The sequence below is a fragment of the Anopheles stephensi genome, chromosome 2, assembly GCF_013141755.1.
Source record: "Anopheles stephensi strain Indian chromosome 2, UCI_ANSTEP_V1.0, whole genome shotgun sequence".
In the NCBI taxonomy this organism is placed as follows: Eukaryota; Metazoa; Arthropoda; class Insecta; order Diptera; family Culicidae; genus Anopheles; species Anopheles stephensi.
In genome coordinates, this window is record NC_050202.1 from 76099751 (window position 1) to 76115872 (window position 16122).

General features: G+C 44.7%; 1 protein-coding gene across 12 annotated transcripts; it reads right to left on the minus strand.

The window, feature by feature from the left end:
• Window positions 1–120: 120 nt before the first annotated feature.
• LOC118507695 (accessory gland protein Acp32CD-like) lies at window positions 121–15945 on the minus strand. Of its 12 annotated transcripts, none has more exons than XM_036046539.1 (6): window positions 15835–15945; window positions 14607–14872; window positions 9810–10002; window positions 8848–9236; window positions 3528–3827; window positions 121–2857 (listed from the first exon to the last, which is right to left on the minus strand). In XM_036046539.1, exons 4-6 carry the CDS (start codon window positions 9125–9127, stop codon window positions 2775–2777), a joined length of 663 nt encoding a protein of 220 aa, XP_035902432.1. In that variant the 5' UTR covers window positions 9128–9236; window positions 9810–10002; window positions 14607–14872; window positions 15835–15945; the 3' UTR covers window positions 121–2774. The 12 variants fall into 12 exon arrangements, with proteins under 12 accessions (XP_035902432.1, XP_035902430.1, XP_035902431.1 ...); XM_036046537.1 differs by having other exon boundaries at window positions 15781–15915; XM_036046538.1 differs by having other exon boundaries at window positions 8848–9242; window positions 15781–15915.
• Between the last annotated feature and the right edge of the window lie 177 nt (window positions 15946–16122).

The window sequence follows — 16122 nt, forward strand, 5'->3', positions numbered from 1 at the left end:
GGTTTTCTAGGGCGTTTCGGCAGGGTTTTTCATTGTTTCAGTGTCCAAGAACGCTTGAAATAGTAGTTTTGAGCAGCAGTACTTCCATTGGACTTCCATTGTACTAGACAAACACGCAAATGCATCATCATTCATTTATTCATTCATTAATTGTAATATGTATATGTTTTTATCTGTTTAGCATAAATACAGCGCTTAAAATCTATACATGTTGCTGTTATTCGTTATCGTGATCTCGGTATGGTGTCAACTGGGGCCCCCTTTTGTTTTTACTTTGTTGTGTACAACGTGTGACGGTGTGTATACAAAAAAAGGATCCTCGAAATATTATGTATTGTTTCCCTTGCGTTTCTTGGCAAGCTTGCAACATACAACACACACACACACACTGCACACATTAACCGCACAAAACACGAGTACATTTTTATTATTCATAAGGAACGGCCAGATGAACGTATATTGCTGCTATAGAAACGAGCTGTTGATTTAATTTAAATTTTGAAACACAATTTCGTACCCCGAATTCGCTGTACCTCGTTTGCATGTGATGTATTATGGTTATTTGCACCACTCCGATCTCCGCTTTCCCATTTCCCAATCTCTTTTCAATAGTTGTCGGTTGTGTAAATTTCATTTAAATAATTGTTTGCCGCCGCATGCAACATTGAAGATTCTATCAAGACTGTTTGCCATTTTGTAGCCCTGTTGCACGTTTCTGTGACGCGCTTTTTAACTACTAACGGTGGCGGCTCTCTTAATTTGTGTTGCGCGCTTGCAAGAATTCACCCAACTAGTTTATTTTTGTATTTCGACAATTGACACATATAGAACGGTTTGGTGAACTGGCTTCCGGCTAGCATGTTCTTATTATCCATTCACTTCACTGCTTACTTTCAAACGCGTGCATTTTTCTCCCAATCCGGCAGGAGTCTAGCTCAACAGCCACACACTCCTGTTCATGTTAACGCGTGTTGTTTAAAAGTTTTTAATTAAATCGCCACAGTTCGTTTATAGATTCATTTTACAACATTCAACAAAGCTGCACTACTAACTTCTCTAGAGCGAATCAAAACGATGGCTGAGCAACGTAACGTACCCGTTGAACGAAAATCGAAACAATAACCGTGACTGTTACGTAGACGATAGTCATGGGAAGAAACTAGCCTTGCAGAGAGCGTCAACATATTTCTAACATCGGGAAGGATATGGGGTGGGACTAACTGATCTTCTCTTGCAGCGATGAATTTGCCATTGGTTTGCACACCTTATTGTATCCTTTCATGCTCGTTAGGTCTAATTATCACATGGACATATTCTTAGGTTTATACGCATCCTCCTCCACACCCAAACACACCTTTCGCTCCCTCTCTCTCTCTCTTTCTTTCGGTCCTCTCCAATTATCGGCCGTGGAGGGAAAGTGGAAAATAACATATGAAGCATGTAAAGGTGAGGTTTTGCTAAAACTTTCCCGAATGATACGAGTGCCAAAATTCGTTGTTTACCATAGGGAGAACATTTTAAGGAACTAGCAAATGTATGCAACGTGCACAGCTGATCCATCCATCAACACGCGGCGAGAACATTGTCAGAGTGATGCTACAAAGCTAAAAAAAATATCTGTAAGCACTAAAAGCTAAATCGATAGCTAAAGGATTATCTCCCTGTAATACGTCGGTCGGTGCGCGCAGCAGTAAACTAACCCTAGCCTAGATCACACTCAAGAGATCTTGTCGATCATCTCTCTTGCTGACCCACTCGCTTAAACCTAACAAAAAAAAAAAAAAGGTTCAGATAATACCCTAAAGGACAAAGCAACAACGTAAGGAACATGGATTTGTCGTCGATGCACATAAAACTTTTGCTTCGAGATATGTAAAAGAATTTAGTTTGAAACGCTATCCAACTGCACAACCAAATGAACTGCAAGCGTTTTGGGGTGTTACGCACAAACACAAGCACACTATACACATACTGCTAGGACTGTACTACTTTCCTTTTTCTAATTCTGCGAATGCGTTACTAAAAATATACTGCATTTTGTATGATGATGAGCGCACAGTAGATAATAAAAAAAGGGAATCGAAGTAGGAAAAAACAAAACATTGCAAGAGATCACACGTCTAAGAGTATCGTTCGTACTCCACGACACTGCTTCATTCATGGAATTGGCTCTGGTTAATAAATACCCCCGCCGATAGCGCTGTCCGCCATTGATTGGAAACTGCAAACCGTTTCGCTTGCGCTACGTAGTAAATCATCAGTCCTAACTACAAAACTGAGCCACATTCGCATGCAAAAAGCTTCTACCTAGCTATCAAAAATATGTACCATCATCACACGCCTCCCTTCCTGTTAATTGTCCACTTCGAAAAGCGTTTCTTTGGCTCCTGGGGTTGTCTAAATCTTTGTGTGTTTGCGTGTATGTGTGTGAGTTTTTTTTCTTCATCTTCCTTTGTTGCTAAACGTGCTTCTCGTCTGAGCGTCTCTAAAAAACTTTAAATTACATCCTGAAACGAATAAATAAATTAAACACGCCTCACAAACAAAATGTGTTGTCCTTCGTTCGGCTCACGTGCACGTGCACGAACAAAGCTGAAAACGTTACTCCATCCGCGTATGAGCCGGTCTAAGGCTTAGCCGTATGTTTTCCATCGGACGCTCATTTCCTTACACCTTGCGAATACAGATGCTGTCACAGATGCTGGGATGGACACCGGCTGCGGCAGCCCTCCAATTACGGGGCCCTTCGCACCGACGATCAGCATCAGGTGGCTTTACGTGGCGGTTGTCGTCGGTGGGGGTTGCCCATTATTTCCGGCTGCTATACTGCTTGCGTCGGACGCTTTGCCGGTACAGTCTGCAAGGGAGACGAGGAGAAAATACAGTGGTAGGAGCGTTAATAGAAATCGAATCACACAGGGTCAAACGTTTCTGCCTTCGGTAATTATGTACTAATTAAATTAACGACATTCACGCGCAGGTTAGGGCGTACGGCGTATCGCTGGCCCATCATTCGCTAGATAATGTATATGCTGGAAATCATCGTGTCATTTCTTCTCTTCGGCCCAAGTCGCGGATCACACGTTTGACGAGTGTGTAACTGCAGCCAATTGATGCAAGCAAGTGGCGAATTTTGGATGATATTAAAACGTGCAAGTGATAAAGTACCATACACAACTGATGCATATTTTTATTCCATTTCCCGTAGCTAACATATGTTGCGTAAAATTTAAATAAACACTAATAACGTGTGATTTCTTCCGGCAGAAAGATTCTTGGTAAACCCAATACGATCAACGATGCAACCAATATTGCTTACGAGCAATCAATAAACTAATAAAACTCAATCTCACACTCTGCGTTATGCAACGATCAACTTCACCGCGCTGTAATTGAATCTCGATTACGTGCCGGCACTAGCCGGACGCATTCAATCCATTGTCCGCGTGCTCAAGGACAAACAGGATTGTCTACAAACAGGACGTCTAAGCCACCGCGTGCTGGCCGCGGACTGGTCGCAAACTTACCCGAGGTAGAGAGAGCACCCAGTTGCGTCGACAGGTCGGCCGTTGTCGTGGTACAATGCGTCCCCAGGATGTCTGGCAGTGCATTCCGGCGTCCTATCCGGCCGGTGTTGTAGAACTGATGGTGATACTCGTCGGAGCATCCGTCACCGCCTCCTGCTGCTGCCGCCCCTCCACCACCACCACCACCACCTCCTGCGCCCCCTTCCGTCGACAGCCGTTGCTGAGCGGTCGGGTCATTCGGTCCGCCTCCGCCCGTTTCGCGTAGCTTGTCCATGGTCGCTAATTTGATGATGCTTAACACTGGCCAGCGAACCGGAGGTATGAAGAGGGAAATCGTGCCGTCATCACGGTGTCGGCCGGTACAATAAGCCCATCACGAAGCGCAGCATTCGAAACGATGCGACGAGAGTAAGCCGTAGGGTTGCCGTATCGTCGAGATTGAAAGTAAACGAAAGAAGAATGAAAGGGATGGTAAGTAACAGCAACGGACAGCAAAAAAAAGCTGGATACCGTATCAGGGCGCATCATCTACAATCAATCCACAAAAGCGGGGCTAATAGAATTAATCAGCCGACATTAGGGGACGGTTTAGTGTTTGATCCTTCTTTTTTGCCTCGTTTAACCGTATTAGTCTTCAGCATTCAGCTTTCATTATCGTATCGCACAACAGGCGGAACCAGCTGAACAAGCTATAGAGCGAAAGTACCGAACGGGATGTGTTAGTACGTGTGCAAGGATTCTAGAAAAACACACACAGCCACCAACCAATGCGGAATAGAAGAAGCGAAGGATTCGCCTCGGTGTAAGATGATATCGAGGCTTGAATAGACCATTTAAATGCATTTCAATGGGTCGGTGGGAGTACATGCCGGGATTAAGGGGGAGAGAGAAAGCGAGAGATAATGTTCAAGATTCAACAAACGAAAGAAATGTTACGTTCACAATAGATGTGTTTATCGTAGAAGGTTACAAGCATAATGAGGACACATGCGCTAGGCACTGTGCGGCCTTTATGTCCCGTCGATGTTCCTCGGAGGCATAGAAAGGGGGCGAGTACTAGTAATTGTACGAGCGATAAAAGAGTGTTACTCATTGTTAGTTTGCAGCTGTTTGTAATTATAATTACACAGCATAACACTGTCCCGTTTAATTGAGGGCCTCAGCTTTTTTTTAGTAAAACAGAAAGATTATATTCTTATTTAAATTAACCTAAAGAAGCCTACGGGGCGGTCCGGTGGCCGAGGCGACAGCGGCGCCGGTCTTCACACGGCAGGGCCGGGGCTCAAATCCCATCCAGACCGCCTCCCCGTACGTTTGACTACTCTACTACGGGTAAAATCAAGTCACAGAAAGCGAGAAATTGGCAGGCCAAGACCTCTCGAAGTTGTAATGCCACAGAAGAAGAAGAAGAAAGAAGCCTACAGGGCTACACAAGTGGCCACTGAAATATTACAAACAGCAGTCGCCCGATTGGGATTAAAGTTTTGACCAGACCTGTACCTCTCAACCACGCTTCAGTTATTGTGACTATGAATATGATGTTAATGGAAAATCCCACCTCTTCTATCACAACACCGACCTAAAAGGCACAAATTTAAACATTATTCAAAACCACGGCGGTTTGATCTGGTACGAACCGATAAAAGTTCGACATGCAGGTTAATCACCGTGTGAAACTTTGGAACTACGTAGCTTGCCGCCTGGAGAAATCGTTCGTCACCGCGTCACAAGGCTGACGTAAACTTGCGAACACAAACATCATCGGTCAATCCGATGAAACATAGCATTCTTGAGCATATATCAAGAATCTACACACCTTACTATAAATGGGATGTGTTGCATATGTCTGTAAAAGTGCTCGAGTGTGTGCCATCTGGCAAAAAAAATAAATAATAGAAACCATCGAAACACACCTGCATTTCACAGGCGAGACAGCACGCTACTCATCCTAGCGACGGCCGGGTGTTTGTTACCACGAGGGCACTTCTCGATAATGACGGTCGTCCGCGACACTGTCGTAAGGCACCGCATAAAAAGGATAACGAGTCCTGCACCACTTCATCGCAACCCCGGCTAATGGGCTGCAGACTATAGCCTGGCACTGATGGCAATGGCGAACGGAACGGATGAAAATACACTGGTGGGCGTACAATTTAATTTTTTCCATCGAATTTCTTTACATCTACGACCATGTGCATTTACTTCTAGCTACATAGAGGGCGTGTTGATCTATTGCAAACTATTAAAGCTTCCGGTAGCACAGCGAAAGGAAGGATATATTACACAACACAACGCCACATTTAAAAGCAAAAATCTTCCACAGCTACCGCTCTCAGAGTAAGTAGCCTCGCCAGACATACAAGACGCATGGTAAAAGCGAAGAGTAAATAAACAATTGAAGAAGAAAAAGGCCTCCCCTTACATTACGCTCCGATTGACGTCACACGCACGCCCCATATACCGCTGTATCAGGTCCTTAAGTGACGCGTTTAAGATACGCGCGACAATATCTTTATCGCGTGTGAGAACAGCATGCGCCACCCGGGCCGATATCTGATAAGAGGGACGTATACCACACACGCGCTGTTGCTTGACCGCTCCGCTATCACCGTGTGCGGGAGTATCAACCACCGCCGAATGCTGGTTGTTTGGGAGTGCACGGGGTGGTCAGCCTTCAAATTACGCGCGCAAACACGGCATAAAGGCTGCTGACAAACAATTTCAAAATGCTTTCAAAACGCGCCGAGATGTAAATCGAGCGAGCGTGTGTTGGGACGCACGCCAGCAGAGGCATGCTGTGTACGATCGGCTAGGGAGTATATGTTCACCAACACCCACTGTCCAAAAAGCAGGTAATATTCCATTCCCCGGGAACGTCCCCGGGAAGGGGTGAACCGATGGTCGAGGTGACAGCGGTGCTGGTCTTCACACGGCCGGACCATGGTTCAAATCCCATCCAAGACCGCCTCCTCCCGTACGCCAGGGCTGACTACCTTTCTACGGGTAAAATGAAGTCACAGAAAGCCAGAAATGGTAGGCCGCGAGACCTCTCGAGGTGTTGTATGGTGCCAAGGAAGAAGAAGAGAAGAAGAAGGGAACTTTCCACCAACCAAGCAAGCCGGGTGACAGAAAGGATGGAAAGTAACGGACGAAAAAGCAATTGAATAATGTAGTGAGAACCAAACTTTTTCGCCTCGATCGATTAAGCTCCAAAGGGCCGTAGATGGGATAAGCGTTAGGGATCTGTCGCTGTCTCTCTCTCTCTCTCTCTCGTTTCCCGCATCATTTTCGTCTTTTCATCAATTCCTACGAGATTTCAGCCTCAACAACAACAGCAGGCACAATTCAGCAAAGTTTCCAGCGACAACAGCGGTTCCAACAAACAAGGGAATGAAAAAATGATGCCCCTGATGCGAAAAAACTGTGACTCCTTTTGGTCGTTTTAACATCATCCGCACAAAACAATCCACGCAAAAACGGAAAATTTTGACGATGCTAGGCGAGTGAAAAAAAAAAGTTACGCCAAATGAAAGAACCACTCCGGCCAATTGTGCCACGCGTGTTCAGCGGAAGGATGGCTGAAAAGAAAAAGTGTTCCCCATTCGGCGTGTCCTTATCGTTCCTCAAGGGTAGACGTACCGAGTACACACGGCAGATTGAAAATCAACTGCAATTTTCTTCGCCGACAATGTTTTTCGAGTGAATTATGATGAGCGGCGGCGGCAGTCCATCATCGGTTTGGTTTGGGCGAGGAAAATTATTCTCGCGAAAGAAAGCCCACCACTTGGAGGGGGGAAAACAGGACCTCGACCATGGCCACAGATAGACGGATAAAACATCGAAGAACGGAACTGTACGAACTCGCAAAGTTCATGACCGTAATCAGCTGTCTTTGGATCGGTAGAGTATGAATTAATTCAAGATTAACATAGGAAGAAAAACTCAATGCCCGATTTCAAATAAGTCCCTAACTTTTTGGTACGAAAATTATCATTAAGAAGTTCTGCGAAACGATCGTCCATTCGGTGTGGCTTTGTGCTGCGTCTCCCACATGATCCGGTGTCCCCACACACACAAACACACAGCTTCTTATCACTTAAATTATTATTTAATTACCACCGTCGTGCCCGATCTGGGCGTACTCCAAACGTGTTACACAACGTAAAGAAGAATAGTACCATTCCCTTAAACACCCCTTCGTCGAGTCAAAAACGGGGTGTGGGGAAGTAGTTGACACTTTTATCATTTCCCGAAACACACACGCACGCACAGAGCTGTCCGAGGTTCGGGCGCAGAAGCTGGAGGGTAATTAATTGTCCATCAAGCGACGTATCCTATGCTGTCCAAGTGTGAATACTTTTATGGTGCCTGCACTACACATCATACACTGTGTACCGCTGACGACGACGACGACGGGACATTGTTAGCGTGCTTTTAATGGCACGGTTAAAGGACACGCGACCGAGACCATTCGGGAAATAGGGAAGGTACGTTCCGGAAGGTGTAAGTATGCCGTGCAGTATTGTGTCCAGCTTGATCGTCCTTATGCAAGGGAAGCAATCCAAAGCGGAGTAAGCGACGAGGAGTTTAAGAACGACACAAACAATAACGCACCGAATCATTTATGGCTGGCAACGGGACCAGAAGACCATCGTCCTTCATATATGAGCTAAATTTATCGCTACCCATAACCGTGGTTTGGTCGTAACGTTTGACGGGTGTATCCGTGGTGGTTGGAAGGACAGAAAACAGATCAATTGCGGATGAGTCTGAGCGGACCTTGGCTGCAGGAAATACGGGGTCCTACTATTGGTGAACATATTCTGTAGAGGTTGAAACAAGTAGATGATACGAGTGAGTAGAAATAGATAGGAATAGTCCACAAATAATCCATCAGTATCAAGGTGCTGAGTATCAATATCTATATCGTAGAAACCTATAAGAGTTACTACCTATAAGAGTTACAATTTCAGCAATTTCTAACTCAACCTAATACTTAGTCGACACACACACTTATTCGGTTTGTTAGTCAGTAGCTAGCTTTGGATTATAGATGCTAGGAATCCCTGGGCACGGGCACGGGCATCGATGCAATTAAATCTCATACTAGAAACGCTCCAACTATTAAAATATGCATCTGATGCATTAGAGCTAGCAAAACGGGTGATTGCGATTAAAGCCAGAACAATAAGTAGTGAAACCAAATAATCACACACACAGAGATTAGTAGTAGTTTCCCAGCGGTCAGTAAGAGTCTCGTCTCGCAAAGTCGATACAGTCCCGATTGTGTCTGTATCATCCCTCCAAAGGGTGGGAGTACCTTGGATGCGTGTAAATCGTGACATCATTTTAGCCTTTGCAACGGTGTGTAGTGACGGTTGATCCAGCTGCTGCTCCTGATACCGATGACGCAGTAAATGTTGGTTGCGGGGCCTACGAAGTGCTCGCTGCTGATATCCGGCCATAGACAACTGATCGCCATTTGACTTGTTGATAGCAGAACCTACCCTACCGCGACTTTTGACGCTGGTTTGGTTCATTGTATGATCATCATCATCATCGTCCTTTAGTAAAGAACGTTGCGTACCGGTGGATTTCATAGTAGAATAAAAAAGCTCTTTTGCGAAAGTTTAGGCTAATTATTCCCCACTTTTTTTCCTAGGTTCAAAGATCGATACCGAACTCGGACCGAATATATTGGTATGAGAACTGTTCCTTGGTTTAGCACAGTATTTACATAAAAAACACGTTCATACGGAAAGCAACGGAAAACAGAAAATTTGAATTATTTAAAAACATAAAAATCGATAAATAAATATTAAGCATTGTACAAGGCACAGAAAATATAAAGATACATCACCAATCATTACCAGCAACCCAGTTTGGTACAAGAAACAAAACAAAATACCCACAGAAAAGGAGGAAAGAAAAGGGAGACAAAGAAAAGAAAAGAAAGAGAAGGAAAAGAATTAGAAAATAATTGTTAATCTGCCGAAATTATGCGGAATGACGGAACAAATTGAAAAATGGAAAAGCGAACAGTACAACACAAAATAAAAATTATAATAAACTGCTGGTATAGAACCACACTAGAACACTACGAAACGAATAGCAAAGAATGAGTGTGAGGAAACGCTTGGTTGTAATTTAATAACAGTCTAAGAATAAAGCCAGATGAACGTGCCATTTCCCCCCCGTTTTATCGAAAGCTATCTGTACAGGTGTGCTTAAATGATGCGATGATGTGACAGGATACGGCTTGATTGCCATGCTTCAATATACCTTCACAATTGACCGGATCCGATGTCGACACAGGTCGAAGCGTGAGAGTGCCGAATAAGGAGGCTCTACCGTTGATACACCGGCCGTGCGACTACCATGCGGAAACAGCACGTCGATAAGGACGAAAGTCACCAACAGCGGTCCGCACGTCAAGCATGCCTTCCTAACCGAATGCCACTAGGCATGAAGATGTCTGAGAAGAAAATAAGAAAAAAGGGGCCGGATGAGAACAGGATGCTGAAGGAACGTTAAGATACGCTGGTGGCAACACCGAACAGCGATCACTACTCGAACGTGGACATGATTTGCCGTAAACGGTAGGGATGTATTCACAAAAGGTAAGCTTCAACCATAGGTGTGTGACAGGTCCGTGAGCAGACATCTCCACTGAAGTGTGAGTATACAGTCAGTGGGCACAGTTGGAGGATAGACGCTAGTGGCTCGATTCCGGGTTTACGAGAGACAAACAGCTGACAGAGTTGGTAGAAATTGGTCACACACCATCAGTAAAACATATCTTGACAAGCTCGGTGACATTTTTGTTTGCCCGTTCAAGTAAACTGGGTCATTTCCAGTGGGGTGAGGCAATTGTGGTTGTCGGTCGACCATTTTCTTCTTGCGGCTAACCATCACCGGCAGTGTTGGTACTATGTTTGTTCTGTTGCTGACTCAAACTTCGACATCGGGGGGGGCGGTCAGTGCGGAACAGGCTGATCAAGGACTACAAACAAGGATGTATGATTTCCGCTACAAACGTCCATCATCCAAACGTCCGTCCACAGATTATTGTCCGGTGATGAGTTTGTGACTGTGCAGGTTTTGCCATCAGTAGAATCACTGCCAGTAGAGCAGCATTAACCACAGACGTTACACCATAATCCATGGAGAGAGAGAGAGAGAAACATTATACACGATTGCTGTACATGTACAGCACCAGAATGTGGGCGTTTTTTGCTTATTTCATAACGCAATTCAGTACATAAAAAAGTAACAGGATTGATATTAAATTGTTCCCAGAATCTGATAGTGTTATCTGGATGAACGTGTAACAAATCTATTCGGGTACTTGGGCAATCAACTACCAATAAACCTGGGGAAACAGCAAATCCATCGGTACCGCTATCGTTACAAGCATCGCTTGTTTCACCGATGGCCAGGAAAGCAAAAGGCTCTGACATTGAAATACATCATACAGGTGAATTTGAATAGAACAGGAGGTCTCTTGTTTGGTAGTGAGATCCATTTCCATTTCCCGGACGGGGTAAAACATCAATCCAGTACCGATTTCCACTGTGCCATGCTTGAAACCTCTCCGTTCTCGAAGGTCATTTAATCGAATCAGTTCGGAGTCGAACGACAAGCTAATTGGAGTAGATGAGTTTTCAATTAATTGGATTAAAGCAAAAATGATAGCGATAATACATTGCAAAGCTAGAGCACAAGCTACAGCCACAGTGCTACAAACTAGAAACGATTGATTTGCGCCACCATAATACTCGCTGGTTTCGTACCGGTTGCACCACTTGGTGTTTGTGCTTCATTAAATCGTTAGGGGGAAAAAGAGCCAACAGCTCATTCCCCATTTAATTAGCTGCACATTATATTCCCGGGAACGGGCACCAACCGGAAGGTTGAGCTGACACTGCTCGTCCCATAGTGGCGCAGCAGTGTATTCTGTCCATACACACGCACAGGGTATGTTCATGATGCACGACCGATCTGCACGGTTGATTCTTCTCCATTCCGTTGCATCGTCATGTATATTCAGCACGGCAAAAGCTACGTAGCGATTGTAGTTTCACTTTTCAACGTTATGTCCCACCCGTTGTTAGTTTTCTCTAGACCAGAAACAATCAAAAAGTGTCGACAGTAGTTGGGAAGAGCCATTCCTGGGATCGTTGAGGTTTCGGGTTTCGAGCCGTCCAGTGTGCCATTGGTTCTGGAGGATGGCTTACCGTGCAGTGCAACCCCGCAAACGTATAATTCCTTCTTTCTTTCCACACTCGACCAACTTCCGTCGACCTTCGAAACTTTCCAACATTGCGATTTGTTTGTGTAAAGGATATTCCATCATGCTGGGTACGGTACGACGGATAGTTGCATAGTAACCGAGTAACGTCACCAACAAGCAGCAGGGGAACGGATACCTATCATTGCTATCGAACACGGCTGTTGTGGGGGGTGTGAGCCAGAAGCTTGCCTTGCCTGCGGTATAGAGCTTCCGTCGGCCCGGGACGATCAAATTAAAGTTTGAACTAACCGCTCGCTCTCCCGCGCATGTCCCTATGCCTGTGCTTGCCCGGACCGGGAAGAGCGAAATAGCTAATAAACCATCCAGCCAACGAAAGGAACAGACACGGCAGACAGACAGCCAAACAGCGATTTATATTAATGGGTCTCTGCCGCATGGTTCGATCGATTCTCGACCGGCGACCTTCTGCTCCGCGTTGGAAGATGCGAAACGAAACCCTTCAACCATAAGGTGAAGCTACCGTAAGATGAAGCTAATAGGGGGAAAAAATTGTGGAAATTTTCTATGAATCCAGTTGTTGAAGGTAAAGTTTTCCGGTTTACAAGCTTCAAGGACTGCCAACTTTAATAATAAAGAAAATACAAGTAAACAAATACCTCAACTCACGAGCTCATGGTTTCGCTACAGGTTTGATTCCCAGGAGTAAACAGTAATTAATCATATATGAACTTTGTGGGGTAGTTTTTGCACACGATCTTACCACCCAAGGGTTAACAATAAAGCAGCAAATATGTCTACCAGTTGAGATAGTGCCTCAGTTACTGGAGCAGACAACGAAACAAGCATAAAGGCTCTGATCGAACTTTCATCCGTAACAGCCTAAGCACGACCGACCTCAGTAAAACGATCTCGCACGCACAAGCCCAAGCCTTCCCTAGCCGGCGGATGGTCAAAAACCTTCCACACCTCGAAACTGCTTCGTTTTCGGTGCCATCGTGTTCGTACTAGAACTGGCACCATCAATTTGTAGCACACGCAGACGCCACACAGCAGGCAATCCGTGGTGTGTGCCTTCATTCTTGATTGGACTAATTAATTGATTGCATAATTGGTACCGGGGAAGCCAGGATGGTTGCGCGGGGTTAGCAACCGGGCCCCACTGGTCGCAATTTGTTTGCCGGAAATGATATCAACGCCGGATAATACCGGTAACGCAAACAACGGTGATAAGGAATGATTTTCGCCAACGGCCACAGCAGCAGGTTATTGAAGCTGTTGATGTATTTGTATGCTTTTGAATGACTTATTTTTTATGTTGCGCCAACGAATGGGGTACCTAAGCAAGGAAAAAGAGGCTAAACACCCTTAGCGGAGAGAGCCTGATTCACATTCAATATCAAGTCTCATTAATTTTACAGGATCAACTTTAATTGCAGGAAGATTGCAGGCAGACTTACGGTTCACTTTTGTACTGTTTTTTAACTTAAGAATAGGAAAATTTGACCTACTCGCTAACCATGTGTGTTTCTCGTAACTTGTTCTCTAGATGTGGACAGAGTGAAGGCTCATTTTGATGATATGCATTCATCTTAACTTATGTTCAAAAGACGGACACGCATATCTTGTCCACGAATCGGTTTCGTTTGAAGTAAATTCCAACAAATTTCGGCCATTCCTACTGCGCGCAGAGAATGTTTATTTGTGTTCTGTTCTCTCAGCGCAGTGTCTTTAATCATACCATCTTCCGACAGGCCCGATGGTGTGTTTGGCATAACTACTACGTCAATTTGCATACCAGCGCGTCTGGAACATGCCGAACAGTGAAGCTAATTATTGCTTGGCAAGCTTCTGTTCTTCCTTTTTTTTTTGTCTCTGAAGCTAAAACGAATGACTGACTATTGCCAGTGCCGGTCAAACACAAATGACATCGTTTACTTTAAGTGTGCTTCATGGTACATAGGGTTTTTGTCAATTATCTTTTTTGTGTTTGTTTTTTTTTAGACTAACATTTATTTACTACAACTTCTTCTTATGGGCTGAAAGACCTGCTAGGCGGGTCGTGCGGGTCGTCTGATGCCACACTAGAATTATTGCTATCACGTAGTGGGGGAGTCAGTCCTCACCACGCTCTGGACTGGAGTCGATCCCCGGTCCTGTCCAAGGAAGACTAGCCCCGTTTTTCCCGATATTTTTTTATTCGCCAAGTTGGACAAGTTTTTATTCGCCAAGGCACAATGAATAGTACTTTATTCATTTTTAATGTGATAAAACATAGCACAAGATAAAGAATATTATTAAGGTGAAAATGAGACAATTCTAAATACTGTTTTACAACATTAACTTCAAGGAATTATTATACAAGAAAACAGTTTTTGCTTTGAAATAACTCAGCCAATATTTTGCCGCTGTAATTGGCTGTCTTGCGGCTGAAAAGTTGGCGTTCACTGTAGCTCGTTGAAGAGCATAAATCTTTAACACCGACACGCACACACCACCTCAAATTTGCACGACTGTAGTAGGCCGTAGGGTATGATGAACCCGGAATGAAGGGCTCAAGGATTATTGGTTGGTTTATGGTGCCAATAACCGGGTACAGCAAATAGGATTGTTCAGCATTATACTCAAAACAGGATTTAGCAATGTGATTGAATTTTCGATACTACAACCTCAAGAGGTCTTACTTAGTTGAGTAATATTTGCCCCTGGCTGGACAGACAGAAAATCGGACGGGCTTCGATCCTTCGGTGTGAAAATAAAAACCACGCCGCTCCGGACCGCCCCAATGCGATGCGATAGTTTTATAATAAAGTTTCGAATAAAATTACCTCGTTTTTATTTCTCCATACTCCTTGCGATATGTCCGCGATAAACTTTGTGCTAAATTTGCTAAAGTTTTCCAATCAGCTCTCGTGCCTGCTCCACAACACACTGTTCACAAGACGCACACTTTGATTGACGGAAAATAGCTATGAAAATCTGTAAATCTGAAAAGCTGCCCTTACACCCTGGATCTAGTTGACCATGAACCGGTACCGCGCGTCTGCTTCGAATGTCGCTATTTTTACCGGTCAACTACAACACTAGCCAACAACTATCCGAAAAAAAGAGTGAGAGATAAAGGTAGCAAAACATTAGAATCAAACGAGGGAATTTTTTCAACCGTATTTTCACTTCACACTTCACTTTTCATTAGACCTCGCGAAACCATTTTGCTCTTTTTAATAACATCCAAAAAGCAAAAGCTCGAAACACTGAAGCAATAGGGTACGGACGAGAAAATGAAACACTATCCACTTGGCATCCCCATGCACACCCACACACGCACACACACACAAGCCACGCACATTCACAATTTGGCTTAGCTTCACGGGTAGGATGGGAGGAAACAGTTGTAGAGCTGGGGCAACGGCTGGGGCAATTTCTTTCGCACAGAGCACAACCCGGAAAGATGATGCTGTGGCTGTGTGTCAGTGTGTGTGTGTGCGATGGTCGGTGAAAACCGCAAACTACGCACTTCGCACGCACGTTCTTTTTTTTCACCTTCGTTCGAGTATGTAGCGCTGGCCTGCATAAGAAGGTCGTTATGCAAAATATATACACACGGAATAAAAAAAAACTAACACAGAACCGAGTCACCGAATCGAACGGGCTCGGGTTCACATCGACCAAGGCCACCAACGTAACCAGCGATGGGATCCGGATGGTGTTGGGTGTCGGGTGGTATAGAACGGGGGTACCGAAATCCGTGACGTAGAAAACTGTCGGGGAGGCAAGACACGGCGATTAGGCACGATGCGAATGAGCCGGACAGCCGAGATAACGACACGGCGGTGGTCAGATTAGCGAAGCGCGTCAGCGACCAACGCGTGAACGCACAATGCACAAACATGCACACAGATGCATATCAGAACGTGGACGTCACACACTGTGCACGGCGAACGACGATGATGGGGTTTTCGGCGAGCGCGGAAGCAAATTCCTGCAGCAATCCAAACTCACACCAACGGAGGCAATACTGACGAAACGAAACACAATCCCGTTAAAACGACGTACTTTGGTGTCGATCCGCAGCTTCACTCGCGTATCATCGGTTTAAGTGTTTGACAGCGAATGAACTCAACCATTTGTGTCAGTTGGCGATTGTTGTTGTGTTGCCAAGGTGCGTCAAACTGGAGAATTTTGACAGCGGAACGTATTGATACGGTCTGTTAAATTTTTGATTTGCTTCTGGACAAGTTTTATAATTTTAGTATCTTGTAGGGAATTATAAAGGAATTCATCTTGATTGAGATATATTATTGCGATTAAAGAAAGCCGGAATAACTTACATTACTGGTGAAT

Excerpts from the sequence above, each read along its gene's own strand:
- LOC118507695 (XM_036046539.1), bottom strand. The coding sequence starts at position 9,127 with ATGAAATCCACCGGTACGCAACGTTCTTTACTAAAGGACGATGATGAT. Across the intron at positions 3,828-8,847 it reads ACGATTTACACGCATCCAAG|TGTTAAGCATCATCAAATTA; the intron begins GTACTCCCACCC and ends TTCGCTGGCCAG. Across the intron at positions 2,858-3,527 it reads GGGTGCTCTCTCTACCTCGG|ACTGTACCGGCAAAGCGTCC; the intron begins GTAAGTTTGCGA and ends TCTCCCTTGCAG.